The sequence below is a fragment of the Nilaparvata lugens genome, chromosome 12, assembly GCF_014356525.2.
Source record: "Nilaparvata lugens isolate BPH chromosome 12, ASM1435652v1, whole genome shotgun sequence".
Classification (NCBI taxonomy): domain Eukaryota; kingdom Metazoa; phylum Arthropoda; class Insecta; order Hemiptera; family Delphacidae; genus Nilaparvata; species Nilaparvata lugens.
In genome coordinates, this window is record NC_052515.1 from 8,088,294 (window position 1) to 8,101,826 (window position 13,533).

A 13,533-nucleotide genomic window follows, 5' to 3' on the forward strand; every position below is an offset into this window, starting at 1 on the left:
AACATCACAATATTCATGTTATAGATAATACTGTAATCATGTATCAGCAGTAATCGATGGAAAGAATAAAAAATTGAAATAGAGAGTCGAAGAATGAGAGTTACAGTAATAATACATTGGAACGAACAGAAGATGTGAAAACAATGCATCAAAATGACATAAGTGCAAACATTTCAAGTACCCATTGTCTATCAGCTAACGTTTGCAAATCACCCCATGTTATTGCATTGTGGGACAAGTTATTGCGCTTTACTGCTTGTAGATTACTTGTTAAGTCAGCGTTTTTCAGTTGATGATAATTTGCAAGGGTTTTTCTGTCAAATCTTTCTGTTGAAGATACATAAACCTAACCTCAAAAAATGTTGTTCGAAGCCTTTCGCTGTGATGACACAACAATGTATGACGACATGCGTGTGCACACATGTTCATCATGCATGTCCTGTCGTTAGTGTGGCTAGGCACACACCAGTTAGTCAAGACAAAACTAGTCACGTTTAGTCACACTACTTCACATTGCTGCTTATGACACAACACACAGTGATTAGTCATTGCAATTAGACATGACTCCATAAGTAGTAACTATGTGAAGTATTGTGACTAAACGTGACTAGTCTTCTCTTGACTAACTGGTGTGTGTCTAGCTTTAGGATACCACTTCTAATCAAGGAATACTTCTTATTTTATATTTTCCGATGCATGACATGAATCAGAGTAGGCTATAAGTCATTGTGGTCAAACCAAACGAAACTGTTTCAAGGGTACTAAATCTGGTGTGAGGCACTCACACAACTTTCCTTGCCGTTATCAAAATTGATCACCTGACGCTAGTGTTCCCGCACATACTAGTTTACTATACAAAGATCTGAGCCAGCTGGTGACAGGACAATAACGCTGGATACACACGAGATCTGCTATCTCTTCATAGTGAATCATTCAATAGAAACAACAGTTTGCAATATTGGATAATCACATTTTCTCGAATTTCGAGATTATTTTCCATTTTAGGTAAAAATGTTACCAAACATTATGTGTAGAGATTCTCATGCTCAATCTTTCCCACTCAGAATGTTAGGATTGAATTGTATCTGAAGCCTGATAATTGAGAATCTAAAATCATACTTTGCATAGATGGGGTGGAGCTCCTGGAATTTTTACGGATATGAGACTTGTGGCAGTTGATATAGCTTATCAATGACTATTTTAGGTATAAATTTGATCAAAATCGTTGGAGCCACACACACACACACATACAGACCAATACCCAAAAACCACTTTTTTGGACTCAGGGGACCTTGAAACGTATAGAAATTTAGAAATTAGGGTACCTTAATTCTTTTCGGAAAGCAATCCTTCCTTACCTATGGTAATAGGGCAAGGAAAGTGAAAAATGATAATGACTCTAATAAGAGGAGAGCTGCAAGTCCGACACTACTAGAGAAATACAAGAGGGAAAACTCAACAGAACCAAATCCAAAATCCTCCCTAATCCCTATTCCCTTTCGTTCCGTTTCTCTTTTATTCCTCTTTGCACCAAACTGGAACAATAAGTGGTTGAGACATTGAACGCAAATCTCGACGAAAATCAAATTTGCCAAGAGCCTTTTTGCCTATTCTTCTTCCTTTTCCACTTATCCTTATTCCTCTTGGCAAATCTTCATATCCTTATTCTATTCTTCCTTGTTCCACTCATCTGCTTCCTGACTTTACTGCATGCTTCTCATCCCCACCACCCCCACAACATGGCTCTACTGCCATTCTATTTTCGCTTCGTTACCTAATAGGGGAGGATGCATTTTTAATGTTTTTCAAGAATATTCTTCATGTCATCACATCTCTACTCAATACTAACTTCTACTTTACATTATATCATTACTATATCATCTACTTTTTTTTTTACTTCTTCTTCACCTCGTCTTCATCCTTCTTTTTCTCTCCTACGTATCTTTATCCTTCTCTTCATTTCGTTCTCCTTGAACTTTTTTCCTATTCTTCTATTCTTTTCCATTTTCTTCTTCCCTTCTTCCTTTTCCCTTCTTCTTCCCCTTCTCTTCTTTTCCTTCTCCTTCATTTCCAGATTCTCCATCACTATCTCCTCCTCCTCCTAACCATTGTCATGTACCTCCTTCATATTCTGTAATTTCTCTTCTCTCCCATTTTCTCTACTTTCTCACGTTATTTCTCATTCATATTTTTTCCTCTTCATCATCATCACCATTTCATATTCCACTAATGCCTTTTACACATATATAGATACTTATTAGAGTACTGAACGTATTTCTTCAGGGTATAACTTTAAACACTTTCTCTTTCCAATATTTCAATAACTTCCTCCTACTTTCTTATATATATTTTCCTCCTCTTCTTTTCCTTCTTCGACTTACTCTCACTTCTTCGCTGTTTATCATCGTTACTCTATCCTGCTTCTGAAACATCATTTTCTCAAAATACTCTCACTTCTTCGCTTGCTTATCATTGTTTCTCTATCCTGCTTCTGAAACATCATTTTCTCAAAATGTGTGATGAGGCTCTTTTTCCTTTCTCATTCCACTTCTTCTCCTGCTTGTTCTCCTTCTTCTCCTCCTTCTTCTTAATGAGGCTTTTAATAAAGCAAATCAATCAATCTTCTTATTTTCTCCTTAATTCTCTTATTCTCCTATTCTCTTCTCTGACTATCCTAAAAAAACTCCCACATATTTTTCAACATTTCCTGAGTTTATTTTCAACATCACCTTCATTTTACACGTCTTCTCTCGTCTTTCTTCTTCTTCACTACTCTCTCCAACTCCTCCTCGTCGTCCATTTTTGTGTTCTACTTCCTCATCACATTTCCTCCTCTTATATCAATCTCCTGCTCTTTTCTCGTAACTTTCTTCTTCTCTTCTTCTTCTTCTTCTTCTTTCTCTCTTAACCTCCACTTCCTCTTTGCTCTCTCCCCCCACACTTTCTTACCTGTCTTAGGATTACCTTATCACTGCCGCGGGATTCTTTCAGCCGTCTCTTCTTATCAATCCAAAGTGGATCACTGGCTGCTAGCTGCTCGCGGAAATAGGAACATGAAGTCTGAAGAGGAGGATTGCCGCGGGCCCTTTAAACACTTGCAAAGAAGAAGAAGAAGAAGAAGAAGAAGAAGAAGAAGAAGAAGAAGAAGAAGAAGAAGAAGAGAAGAAGAAAGAAGAAGAAGAAGAAGAAGAAGAAGAAGAAGAAGAAGCAAGAAGAAAAAAAAGAAGAAGAAGAAGAAGAAGAAGAAGAAGAAGAAGAAGAAGAAGAAGAAGAAGAAGAAGAAGAAGAAGAAGAAGAAGGAGAAGAAGAAGAAGAAGAAGAAGAAGAAGAAGAAGAAGAGGTCTATATGAGATGAAGCAGATGGTGGAGAAGAAGGAGAAGGAGTGGGAGGAGGAGATGTTTCCTGTGTTCTTTTAGAGTACCTGTGTGAACCACTCTGCAAAAGTTAAATCGCCCGAGAGCGAGTGAGTGCTTATTTATGCATATGCAGGCAATGCTTCCTTATATGCCTTTCTCCAAGTTGCAAGTAAAGATTTCTTTTGTTCTCCCATTTCTATTAATATATAATATAGGATAGGATGTAGAATTACGGAAGTACGTGAGTCTTAAATTGATAGTAGAAGGGTGAATTGTAGAAGTATAAGATGGGTGCAGGAAAAGATCATATGATAAAGGAAGATGAATATGGAAAATAAAGATTTGATATGAACATCAATACAGAATCAATATTAGTATTAATACTAGCTAAGGCTAGCTTCACACGCATTCGGTTTCATTCGGTTCGGTTCGGTTCGTTACCGAAAACGAATGAGGCTTTCATACATGTCAGGTTTTAATTCGTACGGATTTAATTGGGTATTTTTTTACTCAAACACAGCTGTGTTTGGATTTTCACAGTTCATGATGGTATATTTAAATATAACAGCTGGTGCTAAATTATAAGATGCTATTTCTTGAACAACAAAATTTTCAAAGTTAATTAAAAATTGAGAACTTTTCTAATAGTTTCTTTTTTATTATGTTAATTTTGGAAGTTCAGAGAGATTATTTTTTTAAATTGAAAATTTGTTCCTTGTTTTGACACATGGTATATAAACTTCATCTCTTCTCTCCATTGATGAAATCATGTAATATTCGTGGAAAAATAAAACAAACAAAAATAAATAAAAATTCTCCTTCAGTTTTAATTTATATCTTCCATATTTATTTATTTTTCTACTATTAAATTTTGTAAAACTTTAAAGTGAAAAAACACTCACATTCTTTGATGTGGCGACGTCCGTTTCGTGCTGGTATCGCACATTTTCAAGCCAAACAGGATGTTATTTTTTCAAGAAACAGTATCGCTGTTTGGCTTGAAAAAATGTGCGATACCAGCACGAAACGGACGTCGCCACATCAAAGAATGTGAGTGTTTTTTCACTTTAAAGTTTTACAAAATTTAATAGTAATAATAATAGTGGAAACAAGATGGATAACCAACAATGGATGTGAAACTAGCCTTACTCTTATATCAATGTACATTATAATTACTCTTTGCTCCGGATGGACAAAAGCCTGTTGAATGTTAATCATGATTAAATCCCATCAGAACCAATCAGAGAAGACTTCTTCTCGTGAAATCATTCACTGATTGGTTCTCGAGGCATTTAATTATGATTAAAATAACAGTCTTCTGTGCAAACGAGGCTTCATAATACGTTTTTCCAACGAATATTCTAAAACTGTGATCTGGAAGAAAAGATCGTACAATACGAGTTCAAATATGATAGAAATTGAGGTGATCTGTGATGAATATATAGATTGTAAGCTATGATTCCATCAACCATCATTGTATAATATTTTTATTCGTTTTTATTCATTTTGTGTTTCATTATTCAGATGATAGAGTGAATAGATACTGTTGATTTCACAATTGATTCATTTTAAAAAGCTGAATTACAGTTTTGATTCTCAAGGCATCCTCTCCAGTGGTCAAATATCAACTTCAATAACTATTCAATTTATACCCATAGTATGGGAAGATCAACAATATTTCTAACTAGTGTGAAGCTTAATATTTTCTTGAGATATATAAATTGTAACTTACATAAGGCTCCCCCGGCTGATGTATTTTCTCCTCCCATTCCAAAAGTATCTCCACAGCTTCCACATATTCTTCCTTGATGGCGTGGAGTAGAGCATCCTATTTCGTATTAAAAAGAGAAGATAATGTGGCAATAGATAAAAATCAGAGATAATTTTATTACGTTCTCAGTGAAGAATATAATGAAGTTTGATCCAAGGTAAGTTTGAATTGTGTATTTAAGCTATAATTTATAGTCCGATTCCCAATAGATCTATGAAGAAACGATGAAAAATTAAGTTTCTTCAATACAGTACGTTAAAGTAACATGATATTTTATCCTTTCTTCAACCAACGATTCCAGATTTCTCTATCAATGTGTTCAGGCCTAAAAAAGAAATCAACTTCTACCGTTAAAATGATTCAAAGTGAGATTAATAACTTGACGAAGCATAACCTAGAAATTGAAAATATTTTCAATAAGTCTTTTTTGCATGAAGACTGGTTTTATGGAAGTCTGTTTTATTCAACCGTCGTTTAAAATGACGTCATCTCACGTTTGTCCAATTCGTTTGTTGGTTATCTTGGATGACATGAATTTATATTGCATGTAATCAAATCAAATAATTTATTTCACCATTTAAAAAAACAATCACAAATAAAGAGCAAATCAAATATGATGAACAATAAATTTAAACAAAATACAAGTGTTAACTTAAATAATAAGAAATATAATACAAAATCACAAATATCTTGTACGTTATATATATAATTTACGTATCATATTATAGGCATCACACCCAAAAGAATAAACTTTGCCCGCTGGTGACCGTTGCAAACGAAAATATTAATAATATTTAAAAAAATCCCATCATGAGTCATTTCTGAGAATGAAGAAAAGAAAAGTACATAAATTATAGGGATACAATAAATTTTAATTTAAATAAGGTTCTCTATTGAAGTGAAATAGATAGCAATATCCAATTTTTTATATCATTACTGGTATCTCTAGTTATATGTGTTAAATTAAAAGGTAATATATTTATAAATTTGCTGCTTAAATATCAACTTTAATTTACAACTAGTGTAAATTTTGCATAATAAACTCGTATCATTGATAGTATTTGGTCTAAAATTGTAATGAGTTCATTTATCATAAAAAAATTGTCTTTATACTTAATAATATTTTGTTAAATTTTTCAAGTAGAGTTGTCCACAAGTCAAAACGTTAAATTCGTGAAATAATCGATTTGTTGAATAAAGTCCATGTTTATTTAATATTGTTTTAATAATATATTTTTGGGTGATGAATAAATTAAATTAATAGGCGTACAAACAACCGGACATAATAATAAACATGTATATTTTCTATTCAGCCAGCTCCAAAACTGTGCAGGATAGAATATTTTTGTAGGAAATGAAATCAAACTTTTTTGTAACTTGAAACGTTTGGCTCCCAATAGACTTAATTTCAATGAAAATTTGAATATGACAACTAGTTTAAGTGTTTGAGATTAATTTAATTTTCTAATCAAATGGTAGGTGTGTTTGAAGTCTTGAGGGCGGAGCCATTTTAAGCGTTTTTCAGGCGCCTATCGAACTAGCCAATCAAATATCTTCCTGCCATGCCAACTCTGAGAACACTGTTTGAAAACGCCTGCAAAACGCCTAATACTATGTCGCTCGAATAATGGTTTCATCTCGCCCTGAATGATCTAATGGGATGATCTCGCTCCAAAGGTCTAAAGCAATAACCAGCCTTCGACTGTAACGGTCTCTCTCAACCAACAATATCAAACAATTTTGTTAAACTTTCTATAGCCTACAATTCTCTCATGCTTTGTCACCTCAATAGCAATAACATGGCAACTAAGTGACCATTTACTCATTGTTTAGCAAATTATTTACACAATATTATTTAAGTCTTGTCGTTTTTATAATAATGAATATTAGTAATTGTTAATATCGGACTTGATATTAATATTATATTGATATCATACTTGATATTAATATTGATATCAATATGTAATCAGCTGTGCTGAATAGTGAGTTGTGTTTTTTCTGGCTCTAAATTTTGTAAAATTACTCAAAAATTTTCCAATTGATGGTGATTTGAGTGTGATATTTTGATTTTTATTCTCTTTTCAACCGTCAAAATTCGAACATCTTTGTTTTCGTTGGTGTTGAGTGAAAATGAACTAAATTTTAGTAAAGTGAAATCATAACCCTATTTTTGTCTTTTTAAATGTTATTTAAATTTGGGAGAGAAATAGTACAAGGAGTATCCTTAGTTTTTCTCTCCCAATCAGTGCTTCTTTGTAAAAAATATAAATATAAATAAATAATCATTGATAACTCAATATCCTACCATAAGATTCTCTAAGATCAATCATTCATCATCAGGTATCACATGTAAATGTATTTTTAAGTATCATTATGTACTGTATTAACATGTATAGTGCTATACAAATAAAGTAGGCTCGTACCAAGTCGCCACTACTTTGAAAAGTTAAATCAAGACCTTAGTAATATTACAAAAATAACAACTCACCTTGACTTTGATATTATGATCGAGTAGTATATTGATGAGCTCGACGTTTTCATTTTCAATGGCAGCTATAAGCGCTGATCTATTCAACGGATCCACACAGTTCAAATTCAACACTTCTGGACTATTCTTGTACTCCTCAAGAAGTCTGTTGAGAAATTTGAGTGATGTGAATAAGGGCCGTTTGCACAGTATAGATTGCTAAACTCGATTAAGTTAATCGAGTTTAAGTTAATCTGAAAGTTTAAACTTGAATCGGTTTTCTCAGTGCATTTACTTATCCAGTTTAAGTTTAACTAGTTTAGCGTTAAGTTGGTAATAGAATGTCTTCGTTTATAATTTTAGGAAGGCTGATTTTTACAGGAAATTTGGTATTTGTTTACAAACCATCAGTAAATTGAGGTTATGTAGCTACTATTTTCTTGTTCAAAATCCATAGAGCTGTAAGCTCTTAAGCACGGTAATAAAAGTGAAAAGCTATCAAGAAATTCTTCAAAAACTTATGTTTAGTTGACACCAAAAAATATATTTTAGAATGTAAGATAAAAAAGTAATTTTGCTACGCTTGAATCTACTACGGTCTTCCTCGTTTATTATAAATTTCTCGAAAGCAAAATATCTCAGTTGTGTTGTTAAAAACATGTTTTCTAATCAAAGACCGCTGTTAAAAATTGTCATAATTCCTATCAAGTGGTTTATTCAATCAAAAACTAAATTGGCAGTTGCTTCTCTTTACACAAGGAAAAACCATTAAAAAAATTCTTTATCATCCCAGAAATTTAAATCATTCGTTTTTTGCCCAATTTTTCTCAGTTATCTTTATCAATCGCATTAAAAACGCCTATCAATTCCTCCTTTCAAATAATGATTCACTAGGAACTAAATAATAATTATTCTCGTCTACAGAAGTAATAAGAACAACCGTCGAAAAATAATTTACCAATTACTATATGGTAAGTTGTTTCCCCATCAAATCTTTAGAGATGTCAAGTAAAAATGTCAGATGTCAAGATGTATATCCAAATTATTTGGTTTAAACCTCCTGCTTTGGAGAAACTTTCCCAGAGGTTGAACTCAATACAGAGTTTAAACTGATACTGTGCAAACGGAATTTTATTTTATACAAAAAAAATCCAGATTTGGTTTAACCTTTAGCTTAAACTTAACTTACTCTGTGCAATCGGCCCTAGGAATTATATTCTATTCTCTCCCAAGGTTTTGTGAGAAGTGGAAGAAGTGTTTCATCAAGTTTATCAGTTATTTCATTATTATTTTATCAGAGCTCCATGCTATAGACTCAATATTATCATTAAATTATATTTATGGTGAATTTGAAGAGGGTAATTCTAGAAATTATGTTAGCTCGTATTTGATGTAAGAGTTATCTCTATAAATATAATAGCTTATAATATACATTGCTTATGAATATTAGAGTTATTGTTATTTATAATAATCATTATAAAGAAAAGAATTGGCCTATACATGTACGGGTTACGAAATACATGTTTGAGGCATCATCACGTCTGAACTACTGAACTGATGAACTTGAAATGTTGCATAACAATACTTGATTTACCAAGGATGTGTATAGAACTAATTCATTTCTGTTTATCAATTTACTATGTTTTCAATAATCAAAACAAATCTATTCAATTTGTGATAGAAAGTTGGATAGAAGCCTAATCAAAGAGTTTCACTATTGTAAATTATCATTTACAGCTGTTAATACTACTTAAAATACATGGAACTATTAAACCAGATTTAATCTATTTGCGCTTCAAGCAGACCCTTGCGGAGCACGGGTTATCTGCTAGTTGATTCATGAAATAGAGTTATCACTCCATCAACTCCCAACCTCCATTTCATTTTCAATCATAAACTTCATCTTCTCTTGATTTTTTGCATGGGAAAATAAGTTGAGCCTGTCAATTTATGTTAAGATTGGAATTTTCACAAAATCATAATTTTTCAAGGAACTCGCTCTTAAGCGTTAGGGGTTGGTACCAGAAACTATAGAATGTGAAATTGTATTCCCATGTTACTCTCATAATCTATGATAATCTCATAATCTCATAATCTCATAATCTCAATCTCATAATCTCTCATAATCTATGGTTGGGATCTTATTTTTTGGGTAGAGAATGCAGCAGAAAGTTCCAAGACATTATGACGGACGGCTGTTTGCGATAATTCGAAAACCTGGAGAGGAATTTTCACTCTGTCTGTCTGCATACAACCGTTTGTTGCTGTATGAGTTTTCTTTCAGGCTCGATTTGGCCGATAACGAAAGCTAAGTTCGTGTGGCAGTTGCATCAAATCTGAAGGTTTAAAATCGGATTTGTGGCATGTTTTTAAATGCTTAAAACCTGCTGTCGCTCAGACCTTGCTTTCGTTTCGAATTGGTGAAGCCGAGTTTTAGTATAGAGTGCTGATTCTGGTTTGAAACTGATTTACAAAAATATGCAGCCCAGCTGGAAAACTCTTCTAATACTTGAATAAAAATTAAACTTTCAGAGTGTACAGAACGGTCTGGTCGATGTTTAACTCTACATTTGAGTCACGCAGTACGGTCATGTTTTGCTTTGGGTTTAAGTCGCGCTCGTTCATGAAACACACTGTTAAGCATGGCTGTGAACAAAGTGATTCATCACGGTAACATCCAAATGATTCTATCATTGCCAGCTGATTGGTGACATCGATCGAAACTTAAAGCTCATCTGCAGCTCACCACTATCTCCGTAAACAGCGCCATAGTGCATTCTGGTGACGTCAGCACAGGTAGGGCTCCTACACCAATAAAATGTGTTTAATTCAGCTGATCTACATCAGCTAGTGTTTCCATTGGTGTAGGGGCCCTACCTGTGCTGACGTTACCATCAACCACCTGTCATGCACTATGGCTCTGTTTACGGAGGTAGTGAGCTCACCCGTTCTGTTCACCCTTCGCACCACGGTACCTGGAATACATTCTAGGTATTCTTGGTGCATTAGTTTGCATCATATCATTGGAGCAACTGAACATGGAGTAGTCTAGCTCATTTACAAATTTATTACTGGTTCATCAATGGGCCCGGTCTGTGTACATGGAATGTGGTAAATTGTCCGATTCACAATTTACCAAGTAAAAAGTTCCGCGTTCCATGGGAGGAATTTTGACAGATTCTGTTCCAGAATCTTGTTCCAGCTCCAACTTTCTGCCCCACAGTCGAAGTGTGGTAAATTGTCCGACTTGGTACAGTTCCAACAGGTTCCAACTATCTGAGCTCTCATTGATCAATTATTGTAGTCTGCATGCTTCTCTGCGCATGCGCTGATAGTTTACCATAGCATAGAATACATAACCAACAATATGATGTTTGATAACCATTCATTAAATTAATTTTTCTCGATAGCAAATTTGAGAGTAATGGAATAAAATAAATTTACACTTTTCTAGACTGTAGGTTTGTAAAACAGCCTTTCTTCATTCACGCAGCTAGTAAACAACACATTTTTGTGTAAATCAACCTTATATGTGCGCGCCAAAAGCTTGAACCAACGATTTTGAAATGGCGTTCCATGGGAACGTTTTGCCCCAGTCACGTGATGGAACAATTTACTATTGGAACTGGAACAATTTACTGTACACAGAACGTACACAATTTGTTCATCTACAAATAACTCCAATGAACATATTGTGCTAATTGCTCAAAAGTAGATAACATTTTTTGATCGTGATTTATTTCACGAGAACCAATCAGAGAAGGCTCTTCTGAAAAGAAGACTTCTCAGATTGGCTATCGTGAAATTAACCACGATTGAAATCTAACTGGTTCTTCTGCAATCAGGCCATAATTTTATTGGTTCCAGAATATATCTGGACTTTTTTAATAAAAACTACCAAGTACTCATATAAAATATCAAATATAATCATTTGACTAACCTGATTAACTTTGACTCACCTTTTCACTGAAGCACAGTCTCCTCTCTCAGCCAATAGCAGGAATCGTTTCTCAATCTGAGTGAGAGAGTATTCCTCTTGAAGTCCTTCCAGAGATGTACTGCTCTTGCCTATGTTATTCCTACTACCTAGCAGCTCTTCCTTGGATTCTGTTGGCTTCATCATTTTGAATGTTGTTTGTTTTCAGCTCTTTTGTACTTTGAATTGTTTTACTCCATTTACTTCGTTTAAAAGAAGTCAAAGCCTCCAATGTGGAGTGTTTGACTTCAGTTTATTCTGAAATTTGAGATAAATGAGTGAGAGTTGTTATTTTAATTTTACTGGTCTATGAGAGTTTTAAGATTCTAATGATCCATTATCATCATCATATTCATAAGTAGGTACCTAATTATTATTATCAAGATCAAGCTACTTGTAGATTTGACGATGAGGTTCTCTACTTTAGTTATGGATTCATGGTTCCCTCAACAGAATGGGGAAGTATACAAGAAGAGTACTAAACGTATGAAGTCCTCCAATAGAGAGCGGGATAAAAAATCGGTTGAATATTCTATAGATAAGAGTTGAGTAGGGATAAAAAATTGGTTGAATTTTCTATAGATGAGAGTTAAGTCACATCAGACAAGTTTACTTGAATTCAAGTCTTTTCAAACGTTTGACTTGAATGGGTGATTTTTAAATTCAAGTTAAATTCACTTGAATCCAAGTTTCCATAACCTCAAAAGTATAAAATTATAAATTGAAAAATCCAATTAATGTCAAAGTTTTCTTCTTACTTTTCTCGCATCATACTTTCCTATTTAGTTGTTTCTATACATTTCAAATTTAATATGCATAGAATTGATGATATGCATTGAATAGATGAATATAATATAAATTGACTGGCAACTGTTTTTATATCATTTTTCCATTAGTAGGTTAAATTTCACCTTCAAGATTAAAGTTGAATCCAAGAGTCAAAGATGTTCAACATCAACAAAACTTGAAGAAGGGTCTACATTGGTATAGTGGATACAAGTTTCTGGTCTTGTAAACTTGATTATAAATTTGCAAAATACATTCATTTTATACAAAGCTTGAATTCAAGTGAACTTGACTAATGTGAACGTCCCTTTAGATCGAACCTTATTTCCATAAAGGACGACAAAATGCATTAATGCACTGATAGATTTAGACCTACGTCTGAATGATATATTGTACAGGAGTAGTAGTTAACCATTTTCTTTAACATTGATTCAAGTTTATGTTGTTTATCTCTTAACATCAGGTTTTTATAAGAGTCATCATACGAACCTTTATCCCATAGATATGAGGAATATAGTCCTTATATCCATATAAGGATTATAATAACAATTGAACAATTCCATTCTTAGAAAATTTACACTTCTTGTATCCAATTCAAATAAATAATGAACCCTCTGTAGAGAATCATACGTCTGAATGATAATTATATTGTACAGGAGTAGTAGTTAACGTTTTTCTTTAACATTGATTCAAGTTTATGTTGTTTATCTCTCAACATCAGGTTTTATAAGAGTCATCATACAAACCTTTATCCCATAGATATGAGGAATGTAGTCCTTATATCCATATAAGGATTATAATAAAAATTGAGCAATTCTAGTCCTTATATCCATATAAGGATTATAATAACAAAAAAATTTAAAATATAACAGAAAAATTTACACTTCTTGTATCCAATTCAAATAAATAATGAACCCTCTGTAGAGAATCATATGCGATTGTTTCAAGTGTTCCAAGTTTTTTTTAGCTTTGTTAGCATTTTCAAGTATAACTACAGGTACCGCTATAGTCATCAACTCCATAGAAACTTCTGATACACAACAAATTCACATTTTTTCGCATCAGCAAACACGCATTTGAATTTCAAATTGAATTCGCTGCAATCAACAGTCACTCTCATCATTCTGAGAGCAGCTCTTTCCTCTCCGTTTTCCCTTTCAAAAAGGAATGATGCGA

General features: G+C 33.4%; 1 protein-coding gene across 1 annotated transcript in view; it reads right to left on the reverse strand.

Annotated features, from left to right (window-relative positions):
• LOC111051570 (transient receptor potential protein) overlaps positions 1-13,533 on the reverse strand; it is a 47,935-nt gene that overhangs the window by 30,901 nt on the left and 3,501 nt on the right. Inside the window, 3 exon segments of the mRNA XM_039438860.1 lie at positions 5,090-5,185; positions 7,617-7,761; positions 11,555-11,829. Of these exon segments, the coding sequence (XP_039294794.1) occupies positions 5,090-5,185; positions 7,617-7,761; positions 11,555-11,718 (405 nt within the window). The 5' untranslated portion in view covers positions 11,719-11,829.